Genomic DNA, 13,681 nt, shown 5'->3' with positions numbered 1-13,681 from the left:
GAGCTGACGTTGTGATTACGCCAAAGATTGAAGCCTCTGACGCATAAGAGTGAATGCTCTAGCTATCTTGTTTTCAGGTCCAGTTTCAAAAGATTGTGCAAACAAAGATCCCCTATAGAGAGTTAAAGGAACGTGCATCTTCTTCGCAGTCACGTGAGGCTGAAACAATTAACATTTGTATATTATTGAAAGTGGGCAAATGACTATGTGTATATGAGAAGTGTCATTCATAGTAATACACCCCCAGCAAAGTATGAACTTTCTGCAGATCCCATGTGTAGCTCTTTGCAGCATGTTAGTGTCTTTAAGCTAACTGTTTTGGCTTTTCGGTTTTGGTTAAAACTCAATTTTCTCATCTACGTCTTTTTCAAACACAGCTTTGATAAACAATTTCCTCAATAATGACCAACACAGAGCTAAGAGGAGCTAATAATGGGACTTTATCAAATAGACACCATTTCGCAAATAAGTGTACAGTAAAACTGGTCTCTGTGAGTTGGATAAACATTTTCTGTATCAAATTCAAGTGATAATATGTTAGTGTTTTATTCACTCTGTGAATCTTTCTACTTCCGTCTTCATCAGGTTTTCTTTGACCTTTTTCACATTGACAGTGTTTTTCGACACACTGCCTGTTATTTACTCCCTCTGTGCCTCTTGTGGCTTTACTTCTGTCGATTACTGCCACCTCAAGGTTAGGTACTATTTCAAAGTTAACAGCTAATCAAAATGAGTGACAAGTTGCAGTATGCACTTGACCAGTCAGGTCCAACAAATACATTTCCTGCCTTAATACAAAAAGTAGCATGTTGTCAGGTGTGTGCATGGGAAAGGGACAACTTGCTCACTTGAGTCTTGAAAGTAGATATCATTGCCGTTGTAGGCATTTTTCAACTTGTTGGTCATCACCCTGAGAGCCATGATCTGCTGGCGGATTAGGGTGTCAGGGCGGGTGATGTCCACAGCCACCTCGGGGTTATTCACCTGGTTGGTGAGTCCATCCTTTTGGACTTCAGGAAAGTACCTTTTAAGGGAAAAAATGCAACAAATAAAATAAACATAATGTGGCTTGTTAAAAGGAAAAGGGATCCAGTGAGTGTCAAAGAGAAAATAACTTAATTGGTCTATAATTTCCTTTCCAGTGAAAAACACAAGACTTGCTTGTTGACAATTTCTTGAAATGTTCAAAAACATTGAAAAACATATTGGAAAAAAACGGTTAGTGCTTTGGTGTAACTTTCATTTCCCCTTGTGTATTGAATAAGGCATGTCATGAAAAATGTCATGGTATAGTATGTCATAATATAGTTGTAGTAAAGTAAAAGATACAAAAATATATGAATATTTGGCAAAAAATGATAGTATAGTATGTGGTGAAGTATGTAGTAGTATTTAGTATACAATCTTCAGCAAGAATTGAAACTGAGCAATCTCATTCCTCTGCATGTTTTTAAAGCTAGGGTAAATGAAATGCTTGCTGATACAATGGGCACTTGTAAATGTCTATAACTATGTATCCTGTAAATATAATGTATAATGTCCTTTATTGTTTTATGTTTCATGTGGAACCTATATGCTGCAGGTCTCCCTTGAAAAAGAGATCTCTGATCTCAATGGGACCAATCTGGTTAAATAAAGGTTTGAAATGAAATGAAAATTTGTTGTACTGAGATACAATATTATGAACTTTTTATGTCACAGCGAATCGAATTGTTAGATAAAACGTCATGGTAAAGTAAACCACATCAAATACATAAAAAGCCATAGTATGTCCCCAAAAAAGTTGTTGTATAGTAGATATAATAAGAAATGTAGAGAATGTCAAAAACACAAACAGAAAAATGTCAAATATAGTAGGGATTGGAGAAAACATGTAATGTGGTTATTGGTCTAAACTTGTAGCTGGATGTGGAAACATTTAAAACAAGTGAGGGAACATCTGGTCATGGTCAAGTCATGGTCAAGTCATGCTTATACACTTTTGAGAGGACATGTGAAACTGAAATAGGAACTTTAATAAACTTCATATGGGAATGAAGTGCAGTCAGATAATATTTGATACCATGTTAATAGTATAACTTCATGGTTGGAAATGGCGACCTCTGTTGGGGATTTTTATAAATGCTGTTAACTTGGGTAGGGAATATGAAATAGGGATAAATATAATAGAAACACATATGAATGAACTCCACTCAAATAAATATAATATCTCTATACATTTAACTTTAGCCTTGTTCTCCTGTCAATAACACTTTACACTTTTATTTTGATAGTATTATTTTAATTTCAGTTAAATCTCTTCATTTGTACTATTTTACTTTTTAATGTGAATTAACTATGCAACAAATAAACTTTCCTGTTTTCTGTTTAAAGCAAAACAACAAAACTAGTTTTCTAATTTTGAAGAATGGATTATACTTGAGTACACTGCACACTAGACAAAAGGATTATAGAGTCTGAGCTCTCTCATGTGCAAAGAATTATCTTGATCAGAAGTCTGAAGTCAATAAGAACTAGAGAAAGGCTAAGGGTACTGATACATAAATATTATTTCAAACTGGAGGTTTAATTCTCACAGATTTGAGAACAGCTCTCAGAGGTTAGAACAGTGTTGGTGAAATATATCCTAATCATGTAATGTTTCTTGTGAGGGTCATGTTCTGACACACTTGTAATATATTTCTTCAGAGTAAGCATGTCAGCTGCCTGCGCTCCTGTCTGATAAATAAGCAGCAGGCCATCATGTGAGGGCCTTTCACAAATTCTGCCGCACCACAGCATTTCCCTCCATAAGCCCGGGTCACCCTGGCTAAAACAAACCTCTGGCATCTCAGTGACTTATGCAACATGTAATGAACACTGGGCATCATTTATTTAGTCATATATCTATTTTTTCACAGACAATACCAGCCAATTCCAACACGAATCTACAACATTAAATCACCAGGTTTAGAGTAATTCAAATAATGTTATCATTAATTAAAGCAGAACATATTTTGATCATACAGCTGATGGTATGGATATAGGTCGCAAAAAACAATCATCTGGGACCTCAGCCATGGCGGTGGGAATTTATTTCGCTTGTGCACCTTTTTTCCTCAAAAAATGAAATCAGATCAACAGGGACGGACGCACCATGCTAGTTGCACATTTTAAAGAATAAAAACACATACAATTCCAAAAAATAACACTGACAGAAATGTAGAAAGCTTTTTAAAAATTACATTTCAATATAAAGTAAAGGGTGAATACAAACCAAAGAGGTCACTTGTTATTGTATTGGTTGATGAATAACAGTCAAACTATGCCATACTTTTGCACAGCTTTGTTTGAATAAGGTTCAAATCTTGTTATTATTTCTAGGATTAGTCTGATCAGACTGAATTGAACAGACTTTGGACTTGAAGTAACCTTTTGTTTAAGCCTGCATTAGCCCCGGGCCTGGTGCACTCACCTGCCCTTGGTGTGTCCATTCCAGCAGTCCTCATCGCTGGCATTTCCAGCGGTCACTCTGTTCTCCGAACACATCGCCTCGGGCAGGTTGGACCAACATTTCTTTGACAGCTTCAGTTTCTCTTTAATGTCGACCACCTAAGCAAAGATAGGGGTCATTACATACTGTAAGTGGGGAGAAAAGCCCTGATAAATCAAATCCTGTCTGGGTTTCAATATAGCAGTTTCAGCCTTTGAGTTATAGCTGAAAGTGATGCACATATCATATTCATACAAACACGACACACAGTAAATAATGCTGCAAATATAAGACGGTACATATTAATTGGCAGCACATTGGACATTTTGTTATTTAAGATAGTATTCATCCCAAGCATGAAATAATAAAAAAAATAGCAGTGTGAACAACGCGTTTCTTTGACTTCTGATGACAACCGTTCACATACCCAATTCCTTTATTTATGCTGTTGCCCGCAAAGCATTTCATCATCATTACTAATTACCAAACATCCTTGAAAAATCTAGAAAAATACTGAAATATCTCCTTGAAGTTTCTAATGACAAATAGGTAACAAGCATTTGTGTCAAGAACGTCCTAACTGAGCTTTAGTCTTTTAAAATCTCTCTGTTACTCATGATACATCCGATTTGAAAACTCATTATAAACCTGCCCCACCGTCACTTATTACCACATCTTATCAAAGGGATTATACATCTTGGGATTCAACCCTAAGACATCTTAACTCTTTGACTGCCCAAAAATGATTTTGGTTTAATTTTCCCTCCACGTCGTCTATCGAATGTTTGCATCATGAGAAAGTAAGACCATGCAGGATCGCAGCAATCATTTCAGCTTGAATGTCAGACTTAAATGTTTCTTTGCATCCCAGCCATGTGACATATTCAGATATCATTTCCTGACTTGAGCCTGTTGAACTCCAATCTTTCATCAAACACAGAATTTGACATATTTCACTGAAGCTGAGGGAAAGCCTGATAGCAGCAGGTTGGCCCCCATTATCTTTTTCCGTCTGACTTGCTGTTGGCTTACGTGAAATTGTGGTGAACCTGAGCAGAACATGAAAGGTGCTGTACTGACTGTGTGACGCTGCTGTAGGCCCCGACTTGGCTTTTGATGTGTTAATCCTGTCACACTGATGCCAAAGCACTTCAGCGGCTCTGATACTGCCCCGAGGGTCAAAGCTACACTCAATGCAAGAGATTGACTGGCAATGTTTGACTAAACCTCACACATTAAGTTAAGTTTAACAAGTGAGAGATTCACAGTTTTTTTCGTTGGCAAAACCTGTAACAAGTGTGAGTTGAACTGGGAATAAGGAACTCATCTTTAGTGTATGCACATATTTAATTAGCACCTCTCGTAAACATGGCACTGCTGTATTTATTGTGGCTGTAAATAGATTACTTATTATATTCTTTAATGGACTGAGATGACTCAGCCGCACTCCAAGTAGGGAATGAGTCCTTACCCCAAGTGAAGGAGTTCAAGTATCTCGGGGTCTTGTTCTCGAGTGAGGGAACAATGGAGCGTGAGATGGGCCGGAGAATCGGAGCAGCGGGAGCGGTACTGCAGTCGCTTTACCGCACCGTTGTGACGAAAAGGGAGCTGAGCCAGAAGGCAAAGCTCTCTGTCTACCGGGCCATTTTCGTTCCTACCCTCACCTATGGTCATGAAGGATGGGTCATGACCGAAAGAACGAGATCGCAGATACAAGCGGCCGAGATGGGTTTCCTCCGCCGGGTGGCTGGTGTCTCCCTTAGGGATAAGGTGAGAAGTTCGGTCATCCGGGAGGGACTCGGAGTTGAGCCGCTCCTCCTTCGTGTCGAAAGGAGCCAGTTGAGGTGGTTCGGGCACCTAGTTAGGTGTTCCAGGCACGTCCAGCTGGGAAGAGACCAAGGGGTAGACCTAGGACCAGGTGGAGGGATTTTATCTCTTCGCTGGCCTGGGAGCGCCTTGGGATCCCCCAGTCAGAGCTGGTTGATGTGGCCAGGGAAAAGAAAGTTTGGGGCTCCCTGCTGGAATACGCGGGAGAAGATGGATGGATGGATGGATGGATGGGCTGAGATGACTAATAATGGCTTATGATTAGGGTTGGGTACCGAGAACCGGTTCCGGTTCGGAACCGGTTCCAACATTTCGATTCCAACGGCATCATTTATAAATGTGAATTTCGGTTCCGCTTTTCGATTCCTGAGGAAATGTTTCTCGCCGCTCTCCGTAGCCTACTGCATGACTGCAGCGGGGCGGGAAATGTAGCGTTGTATCTACATTTCCTACAGTGTAACCTGAGACCAGGGCCGGCCCGTCGCACTGGCATTATAAATGTTCGCCTAGGGCGCCAGATCTGTGGAGGCGCCGCGCTGACAGCTCTGGGAGAAAAAATAAATGTTTTGACCGTTGGTGCTCATCCTAATTTTTGGCCTTGATGTAACAACATTCATAATTAAGTAAATGTAACACCCTTTTCATCCCGGTTACACTTTTCATTTGCCCTGTACGATGGGCGCTGCAAGTGATGAAAATGGGGGATGTTGGCTTATCTGGCAACCGCAGCTCACAGCCAAAGTGCGCGTGAGCACTTTGGGAGGGTGCACTGGAACCGGCGCTGTTGTTATTAGCATCTGGTGCTAGCTGTGCTAACGGAAGAAGAAGATGTTTCTACAATGATGTGGAGGGAGAGTCCTCTCCAGTCAGACTGAGAGGCTGATAACTTCAGCTCAGTGAGGTAAAGGACTCTTGTGTGTTTAGATAGTTCACTTTAGTCTAAGTTATCTCAGTGGGTCTCAAACGTTTTGATCACAATTTATGTAAACACATATTTCCAAGGCACTCTTATAATTATTGGGATAAAACAGGTTTGAAATCATTCCAATGTATACTATAGGACAGTAAACCAGACATATCGTTTTAAACTGGAGATAAAAAAATATGCATGAATAAAATAGTAAAATAAGATATGAATGAACAACAAAAATAAAATGCGTTACATGTAGGCTATTTGTTATTTAATTATTAAAATGTAAACCGATCTTTTTCATATGGGTGTTTAGAGTTGTACCCCCTAGATCTAGTCTCTAGTAATTCTGCGTGTGCACCAGATTGAAGCATTTTACTTAAAAATGTTCAAACATTTCTTCCCGGTATGCCTGAGAAGGCAGATATGCTTGTTTTTCTCAACAAGAACTGTTTTTAAAAGTTGGACTGTTGCACTGTTGTAGCTTCAGTGGTTCTCAGGTTAAAGTTACATAGCAGTGAATATAAACAGACTGATTAATGTGAATATTACTTTAAACTAACCTGTGTAAAAGTTTCTCGAATAAATGTAATTTTTTTGGTGGAAGAAGCATGTATCATTTTTTTACCCTGCCCCTCAAAGAATCGGAATCGAGAACCGTTAAGAACCGGAATCGAAAAGTAGAATCGGAATCGTAATTGGAATCGTGGAAATTCAAACGATACCCAACCCTACTTATGATTATTACACACACATACTGTATATATATTGTGAAGTATTGGAAAAACAAGCTGTTTATAGCCATTATAGAGAGTGACTGAAAGTTGGATGCTTCCTATTTCAACCATCCACACAACACATCACTTGAGTATAGTTTCACACAATTCCCTAGTATAAGGAAAACTGCAACACAAAAAAGAACCTGATGAACATAAAATACCCACATGTCAGATGCTTTAAGGACAGAAAGAGGAAAGGCCTTTTCACAAGATAAAATGCCTTTGGGAAAAGTCTGCTTCTCTTTATTGCGCATTGCCCATGAATAAATAATATGACTGCAACAAGCATCCTCGGCAAGCAACATGCAACATGCTGCAATGCACACTAGATGGCACTATGTCTTTGAGAAATGGGGAGACAGATGAATGCTTCCAGAAAGCAAACACATAGATGAAATAGAAGTGAGAAATGTATTCATGATTTAAACCAATTATGTCTACTCGTGATGTTTTCTTCAAACTTTACATTCACAGGAAGTTGAGTGGTCTAGCATGAAGACCACATACTTGCAATCGAAACAGAAGAGATTAGGAGGACTAATGAAAGACTAAAGTACACAATAGGTATAAACATCAAACATGTCCACATAGTCATCCCCGTATGGTGATGGTATGTGAGGAAGCAGAGAGCTTGTTATTATCACTCTGCCTACTGTACTACTGACAGTGTTAATATTGTCATTAAAAATCACAATGAAGATCATAGAAAGCCAAACACCTCCCGGTCGCCTCATATCAGGAAATTACAGTGCATTTCTTTTCCCATGACATCCTAACAGATGACTTTAATCAGGAAGTGTGATAGTTATTTCAATCCATGAGGATATGTAATGTGTTATTAGGCTGGTTCGTTAACCAGGGCTGACAAGGCAGTTGATAGAAACATTTCCTCACCGGAAACCATGATTGTTTTATATTATACCATTTCCTATTTCCTTCAAAGGACCTTATAGATACACATAGGTAATTCACTTCAGAAACACTTGTTGTTATATTCCATGGAATGCTCTTAACATCCCGATAGCAATGAGTACATTAAATGCTTTGACAATTAATACATAAAGAAAATGTCATCTGTGGAAGCCGTGGTGCTGTAAAAAGCACGACCAATCGTTTTAGGCGGCCTGGCTAAAATGACTGGATGGCCTACCTGCCTGTCAGCCTTCCATCTGTGCACAAACGTATCTCGTGCCCTCATTGGTCATGTGCGCGTTTGTTGGAGGAGGGGCTCTGTAAGGAAGTCTGAAGGAAGGGGCAGATTTTTGTACTTTCAAATTCTAGCGCACTCGAGCTGGGTGCTGGGACAATTTAACTGCACAGATGTGTTCACTGCATGCACAGCAGAATAATGTTTTAAACATGACACGAAGGATTTGGTTTTCTTTCATCTCCACAAAAAAACATTTTGTAGCATATGTACATGAGATTTTGACAAGGATTTAAGTTAATCTAATTACCCATATTTAACATTAAAACATACACACACATTACAGAATTAGAAGGACATTTACATGTACAGTATTGGTATTAGTAAACTACCCCTGTTTTAAATACTGCTAATGAACGCTAAACAGGGGAAATTACTGTTAATAATACAGAACATTTTTTATTTGTTCTATGTGATTTTTCACAGTGGGTATAATTAAATTGTTGATTTTACATCAACCCAACAATACTCCCCTACTGTTATTTTTTCTTTTACAAAACCAGATGAAATATTTTAATTATACTGTTAATAGTATAAGCACATTTTCGTTCAGGCAACGCTTGATGTGTTTCTATTTCAAACTGATGCACAGTGAAACGAAGAAAAGAACACATGCATATCTCTTGCACTTTCACAAGGTCTTTAGGAGGAAGGCTCGTCCTGCAGGGCTTCACATGGCCTTGCCCTCTATCTGTTTAATCCATCAGATCATCTACATTATCTATTTCTTAAAAGGCATGATATATATAGTTCCATACAACTTTGTGAAAATGCACGCCAAAAGACTTCTTGTTAAACAAACTGTAATACAGTAACATCTGGAGTGTTAATCTAACACTCTGTGATAAGGACCATATGTTCACTGGCTCAGTGTTAACATTGAAAAATTGAAGAGTGTTAATCCCTCCCTTAAGTGTTAATTTAACACTTAACGAGTCTATTTTAACACTGAGCCAGTGAACATATGGTCCTTATCACAGTGTTAAATGAACACTCCAGATTGTACTGTGTACTGGCAGTTTTCTATATATTACATTTAATAAACACATCTTTCAATACTTTCTGACTTCTCTGACCCCATCTATGTGACTCAGTCTCAAACCCAAGATTTAAATCAATTTAAGTGTTGAAAAAGACTTGCAGTTTTATAGCAGATAGTAGTTAATTACAGAAATATAAAGTGGTTTATTGATTTAAGTATTGTTAGTTGGGGATAAATGCACATTTGGTGCCCAGGTAAGTATTCCAGCAGCATGAGGAATGCATCGATTAAAAAGGAATCAGCCGTGAACAGAACAATACTGCTGTGACTGATATCAGGCTTTGGCTTTTGGAGAAAATCAAATGAAAATGTATCGTTGGTCTTTGTGTTTTCCTTGGTAAGGATTCCAAAAACACAAAATCTCACACGACTAATCCTTTAAAAGTACTAAACTAAAACAAGGAGGGATTCATGATAAACTTTGGGGTAAAAAGAAAAAATTGCAGCAAGGTGTAGTTTTGGCTACTCTTCCTCCAGTGACATATTTCTTCTCCTCCGCCCTCTGTCTCCATGCTTCCTGTCAGGAACCATATATTACTTCATGCTGTTTCTCTCTCCCTCTCACCCCCCTCAATACTCTGCTCTCTTCTTGCTTCTGTCTCTCTCTCTGCTCCACCGGTCCAAAGTGAAAGTGAAGGTTTCATGGCTAGCTGACCTGTAATCTTAGACCAGACTCCTATTCCAAAAAGCTCTGTGAAAAAAAGCCCCGTGTCTGTCTTTCAGATGTGATATAAGAGTGTATGCTCGGCCTCTTGTTCCTTCTAACACAACCCTCTCCCATTGTTTGTATTGTATAGCACCACAATGTGAATGAGCTATACAGCAAGATTGTAAGCACTATTCTTTTTTTCTGCCAATTATAATTTAATGTAATGTTTTTTTCAATCATACGCGTAATCAAATCAATAATCTATTATTTTCTTCTCTCTCTGTTCCTGCTTTGTATCCGTAGGAACAGGAAAACAGGAAGTTTACCACACAGATTAAACAGAAGATTCATCCAGAAGTAAACAGCATTGAAAAGAGGCCCATAATGAGTTACAGCTCACACATATTGCGTGCCGTGATACAAACACGCCTCACCTCTGATTCTTCTCTTTACAAATAAAACCTGGTCAAATATAACAGACATACAGTCCAATGTTAACCCACGGCACAAAAGGAATTGGCTATCTAAAATAAGCAAACACAAGGAATTGTTGACAGAGAACAATTATGTACTAAAAAGGCAGTGTGAGGCAATGAGATAAAGGCATTAGCGGCTTAACGTCTGTGTGTACATACTCCAAGCATTTCTCCCAGTATTTATTATCAGTCTTGTTTTTACGCACACAAACAGGGATTATCGTTAACAGGGCGGCTTCTGTGTGCCACCTTTCAGCCCAGCACGGTCATGTGAGCGAACTGGACATTGACCAGTGGTATTTGGATGCCCTTGCCTATTCTCAGATCAAAAGCTGACCTGTCACAGGCTTTGAAGCCGCAATCACACTCCTGGCAACAGCACAATGTCAGGGGTCGAAGCTCTTATCTGGCTGTGGGATGATGCCCGGGCGTGCTATCTGCCTTTCTGTAAAAATACGACTATCTCTTTAACTTTTAGTCTCATAACACATCGTGCTTAGAGCGATGTTAAAGCTGACCTACAGCTGGCTGCGTGTCAGCTGGTAAACCTCCCTTTCTCTTGTTATTTAGGCACGCCTTCTCCCCCTGTTAAATTACAATTTGACATTTTGTAATCAACTATCTAGGGATGCCGTCATTTCTCTACATGGAGCATCTCCATCTGCTGCAAGTCTGAGCAAAATTAGTGCATGTTCAATCTAATCTTAGACTCTGCAGCAGGTCTCACCACTGAACCACAAGGGGCAGACAACTCCTCTATCAACTTATTTTCCCTGGCAGCTGCTCCTCCTCCTGTCTGAATTAAAATAGTTTTTTCATTTGATATACGAATGCAGTATTCTTCCTGCATCTCAATTACAGAGGTCAGGGAGTCGGTTGTGCTCATACCAAGACCTTGGCGATGCCATGAGTCTCTCCCTGACCAGTGACCACTTTGAGGACAGGCTGAATACTTTCTCACAGGGAGGAAGGCCACAGTCAGAATAACTCTGCCTCTTCATCACATTCTTGATCAAGTTTATATTGTTGACTGAGTCAATCCTACACAACTAATACACTCTCCTCCCCAAGTATGAGTGCACTATGCGGTCACGAGGCCAACAGAATGACTGCCACAGTGTCGAGTATCAGGGTGCCGACGCCCTGTGGGTGCATGTCCCCGGACATGGCTATTTAATCTGGTGTATAACACGTCATAAACTCATTCGCTCAGGTCCACACATAAACAGCAGATTCTCTCAACCAAGGCCTGCCATCTGGTTGAGTAGAAATAATATTGGCTAGCCCAAAGCATACCAAGTAAATGACCTCTGTGATAATGTTTTCAGTAGCAGTTGCCCCCCACTTGTCAGGTCTCATGTTGTCCTTGTCTGGAAACACTCACCTCAGAGGTGACTGGCAGTGTTGCTTAGAGCAGGTAACTAGCTGAGTGCATTATTGGTCTGGCCTGTTTTCATCCAATCAATATCCATCAAGAGAGGGAAAAGAAAATATGTTTCCCCTCTGTGACTTCACAATAGATGAAACTAGAAGGATATCGCCCAGTTGTTTATTTTGCACTACTCGCAAAGATTGGAATGGTAGACGAAAGCAAATCATGGTTAGAAAACGGCACAGCCACTTTCAAACAAAAAAACAAGGTTGGATATGACAGAGCAGCCGTGGTTTCTGTCCTCTGCTGCCGGGCTTCACTCCGTGTGTTCACGGCAAACACGTTTTTAGCATCATTCTGTGGGCTATTGCCCTTTGTTCAGTTCTCAGCTGGAGCCACCCTCCTTATTTCCCTTGATTACATCTGATTATGTCCCAGCATAAATGTGCCACAGCAGAATACTATGACATGATTTAACACGGACATGTCCACAAAGCCTCAGCCTGAGCCGCGCATAGATCTTTCTTATATCTTACGGTGACAGCACTGTGATATTGTTATTATGCTGCTTCCTGAGAGTAGATACTTGAGATAAAGTGGAGTTCTATTGTTATTCAAAACCGGACATTATTTTTGCATTTGTTTTTATATTCAAGCCCGGGATTTGAACAAAAAGTGATGGGAGGATAAAGATACTGTACTATTCAGGAAACAAGCAAAAAGTAATGAATATTTATCACTTCACTGTCACCCTATCACATACTTTAAGATTTTAAAACTGCTGCCTTAAACAATACTGTACACAGTCTTGATGAATTTACACAATTACAATACTTGATTTGACAGTGTTGTCAAAGTTAGTTTTGATTCCTTACATCAGAGAGAAAAATCTGAGAAAAAATCTAATCGCTGACTTATATGACACCCTGGAGACATAACTTTATTTTCAACTTTCAAAAGTGTTCATAATGTTGCAAGGGAAATAATTCATCATGCCTGTAATTCAATGTGACGCTGAGTGTCTGTGTACTTGAAAGATTATGCTTGTTCCAAAAATAGGAGATGTGTTGTTACAAGAGACGCATAATTACAACCACTTTGGTCTCTTTAGGCTAATTTGATCAGGTGGTATCAAATGTACTGAGAAATAATCCCCCAAAATGCATTGCACAAATAGAAAAAGATAAACTACATCATTGATTTAAGAGATATTTGTGTTAGCCCGATTGTTTAAAAATAATAAACAGGTGTTTTTAGAGCCCAGTTACTGTTACCGGCTTAAACAGTATTTTTGTCCATATTTCAAATTGCTCATCAGGATCTTTTTATCTTATAAATGACAAATCACTTCATGTTGTTGAAGCTCATGTAATATTTATGTGCTGTCAATTAACGGTGGGGCATACTCAGCGGCTCGTTTTACATAATATTGCCTCAAACCATTTGTTCAGTCCCATGGTATCTACAGAGTAAGGCAGTATGTCGTATCATGGTGAGCAACATTAATCAGACAATGATCCCACAGTGCGGGGGGGAAATGACAGAATATTGCTGAAACAGTGGTGAGTTTGTGCTTGTGATTCGCCCAAGGCCACAACAGAAGAAGTTTGAAAAAGGGAGATGATTAAAGGGAAGCAATGCTCTGTGGAGAACAGAGCAATCATCAGCAGGCCGAGCTCCCCAGAGAGCACGCAGCAGAGAGTGTAACAGGGCCAATGTGCCTCATTAATGTAGTGACAGATATGGAAAAGAAGCAGAGCCTTTGTGGCACCAGCATTAGTCGTTCAGAAAGGAGGGACGATGCATACAATTATTTAAATAAATCAATGCGCTTCTTATGTGAAAAATGATCGTCCTGCTTCAAACCACTGGTTGACTTGGCCTTTGATTTAACCTTAAAGGTGGGGTAGGTCATTTTGGAGAAACCAGCCAATTTGAAAATACACA

General features: G+C 39.5%; 1 protein-coding gene across 2 annotated transcripts in view; it reads right to left on the bottom strand.

Annotated features, from left to right (window-relative positions):
* LOC117467023 (glypican-6-like) overlaps positions 1–13,681 on the bottom strand; it is a 117,591-nt gene that overhangs the window by 2,511 nt on the left and 101,399 nt on the right. For both annotated transcript variants that reach the window (XM_034110579.1, XM_034110580.1), the window contains 2 exons: positions 3,455–3,591; positions 849–1,024 (listed from right to left, as the gene is read on the bottom strand). In XM_034110579.1, coding sequence (XP_033966470.1) covers positions 849–1,024; positions 3,455–3,591 — 313 coding nt within the window. The remainder of the gene's footprint in view (positions 1–848; positions 1,025–3,454; positions 3,592–13,681) is intronic.

The sequence above is a fragment of the Pseudochaenichthys georgianus genome, chromosome 21 (genome assembly GCF_902827115.2).
Source record: "Pseudochaenichthys georgianus chromosome 21, fPseGeo1.2, whole genome shotgun sequence".
Classification (NCBI taxonomy): Eukaryota; Metazoa; Chordata; class Actinopteri; order Perciformes; family Channichthyidae; genus Pseudochaenichthys; species Pseudochaenichthys georgianus.
The sequence above is the reverse complement of the archived record's forward strand: the minus strand, read 5'-3'. Positions and strand labels throughout refer to the sequence as shown.